At 62.0% G+C, this 2,790-nt stretch overlaps 1 protein-coding gene across 1 annotated transcript in view; it reads right to left on the bottom strand.

Annotated features, from left to right (window-relative positions):
- LOC146171462 (uncharacterized) overlaps positions 1 to 2,499 on the bottom strand; it is a gene marked incomplete at both ends in the record, with an annotated part of 27,889 nt that extends 25,390 nt beyond the window's left edge. Inside the window, one exon of the mRNA XM_084586518.1 lies at positions 2,440 to 2,499. Within this exon, the coding sequence (XP_084442644.1) occupies positions 2,440 to 2,499 (60 nt within the window). The remainder of the gene's footprint in view (positions 1 to 2,439) is intronic.
- Positions 2,500 to 2,790: the final 291 nt, after the last annotated feature.

The raw sequence follows: 2,790 nt of genomic DNA, 5'->3' as shown, positions 1-2,790 counted from the left end.
GCTGCTGCTGCTGCTGCTGCTGCTGCTGCTGCTGCTGCTGCTGCTGCTGCTGCTGCTGCTGCCAGCTTCTGCTCGCTGCTGGTGCTGCTGCGGCTGCTGCTGCTGCTAGCTGCTGCCAGCTGCTGCTGCTGCTGCGGCTGCCACTGCTACCAGCTGCAGCTAGCTGCTGCTACTGCTGCTTGCTCCTGCTGCCAGCTGCTGCTGCTGCTACTGCTGCTAGCTTCTGCCAGCTGCTGCTAGCTGCTGCTGCTGCTGCTGCCAGCTGCTGCTAGCTGCTGCGAGCTGCTGCTAGATTCTGCTGCTGCTGCTTCTGCTGCCGCCGCTGCTGCTGCTGCTACTGCTGCTACTGCTGTGGCTGCTGCTAACTGCTGCCAGCTGCTGCCAGCTGCTGCTAGCTGCTGCTTCTGCTAGCACTTGCTTCTGCTAGCTGCTGCTGCCAGCTGCTGCTAGCTGCTACTTCTGCTGCTGCTTGCTTCTGCTAGCTGCTGCTGCTGCTAGCTGCTTGCTTCTGCTAGCTGCCAGCTGCTGCTGCTGCTTCTAGCCGCTGCTATTACTGCTAGGTGCTGCTGCTGCTGCTAGCTGCTGCTGCTGCTACCAGCTGCTGCTGCTGCTTCTGCTACTAGCTGATGCTAGCTCCTGCCAGCTGCTGCTGGATGCTGCTACTGCTGCTTGCTCCTGCTGCCAGCTGCTAGCTGCTGCTTGCTTCTGCCAGCTGGTGCTGGCTGCTGCTAGAGTCTGCTGCGGCTGCTGCTGCTGCTGCTGCTGCTGCTGCTGCTGCTCCTACTGCTGCTGCTAGCTGCTTCTGCTAGATGCTGCTGCTACTGCTGCTGCTAGCTGCTGCTTCTGCTAGCCGCTGCTGCTAGCTGCTGCTGCTGCTGCTGCTGCTGCTGCTGCTGCTGCTGCTGCTGCTGCTGCTGCTGCTGATGCTGCTGCTGCTTCTGCTGCTGCTGCTGCTTCTGCTGCTGCTGCTGCTGCTGCTGCTGCTGCTGCTGCTGCTAGATTCTGCTGCTGCTGTTGCTAGATTCTGCTGCTGCTGCTGCTGCTGCTGCTGCTGCTGCTGCTGCTGCTGCTGCTGCTGCTGCTGCTGCTGCTGCTGCTGCTGCTTGCTTCTGCTAGCTTCTGCTAGCTGCTGCTAGCTGCTGCCAGCTACTGCTGCTGCTAGCTGCTGCTTCTGCTAGCTGCTGCTGCTGCTAGCTCCTGCTTCAGCTAGCTGCTGCCAGATGCTGCTAGCTGCTACTGCTGCTGCTGCTTGCTTCTGCTAGCTGCCAGCTGCTACTGCTGCTGCTGCTAGCTGCTGCTATTACTGCTAGGTGCTGCTGCTGCTGCTGCTAGCTGCTGCTGCTATCTGCTGCTGTTGCTGCCAGCTGCAGCTAGCTGCTGCCAGCTGCTGCTTGCTCTTGCTGCCAGCTGCTGCTGCTGCTGCTGCTGCTAGCTGCTGCTAGCTTCTGCCAGCTGCTGCTGCTAGCTGCTGCTAGGTGCTGCCAACAGCACTGCTGCTGCTGCTGCTGCTGCCGCTGCTTGCTTCTGCTAGCTGCTGCTTCTGGTAGCTGCTGCTGCTGCTAGCTGCTGATGCTAGCTGCTGCTGCTGCTGCTGCTGCTGCTGCTGCTGCTGCTGCTGCTGCTACCAGTTGGAGCTAGCTGCCAGCTGCTGCTGCTGCTGCTGCTGCTGCTGCTAGCTGCTGCCAGCTGCTGTTGCTGCTGCTGCTGCTAGTTGCTGCGGCTGCTAGCTGCTGCTTCTGCTAGCTGCTGCGACTGCTAGTTGCTGATGCTAGCTGCTGCTGCAAGCTGCTGCCAGCTGCTGCTGCTGCTGCTGTTAGCTGCTGCTGCTGCTGCTAGCTGCTGCTATTACTGCTAGGTGCTGCTGCTAGCTGCAGCTGCTGCTGCTGCTAGCTGCTGCTAGCTGCTGCCAGCTGCTGCTGCTGCTTCTGCTAGCTGCTGCTGCTAGCTGCTGATGCTAGCTGCTGCTAGCTGTTGCTGCTGCAAGCTGCTGCTATTACTGCTAGGTGCTGCTGCTGCTGCTGCTGCTGCTGCTGCTGCTGGTGCTGCTGCTGCTGCTGCTGCTGCTGCTGCTGCTGCTGCTGCTGCTGCTGCTGCTGCTGCTGCTGCTGCTGCTGCTGCTGCTGCTGCTGCTGCTGCTGCTGCTGCTGCTGCTGCTGATTGCTGCTGCCAGCTGGTGCTAGCTGCTGCTAGATTCTGCTGCTGCTGCTGCTCCTGCTCCTGCTGCTACTGCTGCTGATGCTGCTGCTGCTTCTGCTGCTGCTGCTGCTGCTGCTGCTGCTGCTGCTGCTGCTGCTGCTGCTGCTGCTGCTGCTGCTGCTGCTGCTAGCTGCTTCTGCTAGCTGCTGCTGCAACTGCTGCTGCTAGCTGCTGCTTCTGCTAGCTGCTGCTGCTGCTGCTGCTGCTGCTGCTAGCTGCTGCTACTGCTGCTGCTGCTGCTCCTGCTGCTGCTGCTGCTGCTGCTGCTGCTGCTGCTGCTGCTGCTGCTGCTGCTGCTGCTGCTGCTGCTGCTGCTGCTGCTGCTGCTGCTGCTGCTGCTGCTGCTGCTGCTGCTGCTGCTGCTGCTGCTGCTGCTGCTGCTGCTGCTGCTGCTGCTGCTGCTGCTGCTGCTGCTGCTGCTGCTGCTGCTGCTGCTGCTGCCAGCTTCTGCTCGCTGCTGGTGCTGCTGCGGCTGCTGCTGCTGCTAGCTGCTGCCAGCTGCTGCTGCTGCTGCGGCTGCCACTGCTACCAGCTGCAGCTAGCTGCTGCTACTGCTGCTTGCTCCTGCTGCCAGCTGCTGCTGCTGCTACTGCT

The sequence above is a fragment of the Amblyomma maculatum genome, unplaced genomic scaffold, assembly GCF_055883805.1.
Source record: "Amblyomma maculatum isolate TAMU_Amacu unplaced genomic scaffold, ASM5588380v1 scaffold_22, whole genome shotgun sequence".
NCBI lineage: Eukaryota > Metazoa > Arthropoda > Arachnida > Ixodida > Ixodidae > Amblyomma > Amblyomma maculatum.
Note: the sequence above shows the minus strand (reverse complement) of the source record. Positions and strands in the feature narration are given on the sequence as shown.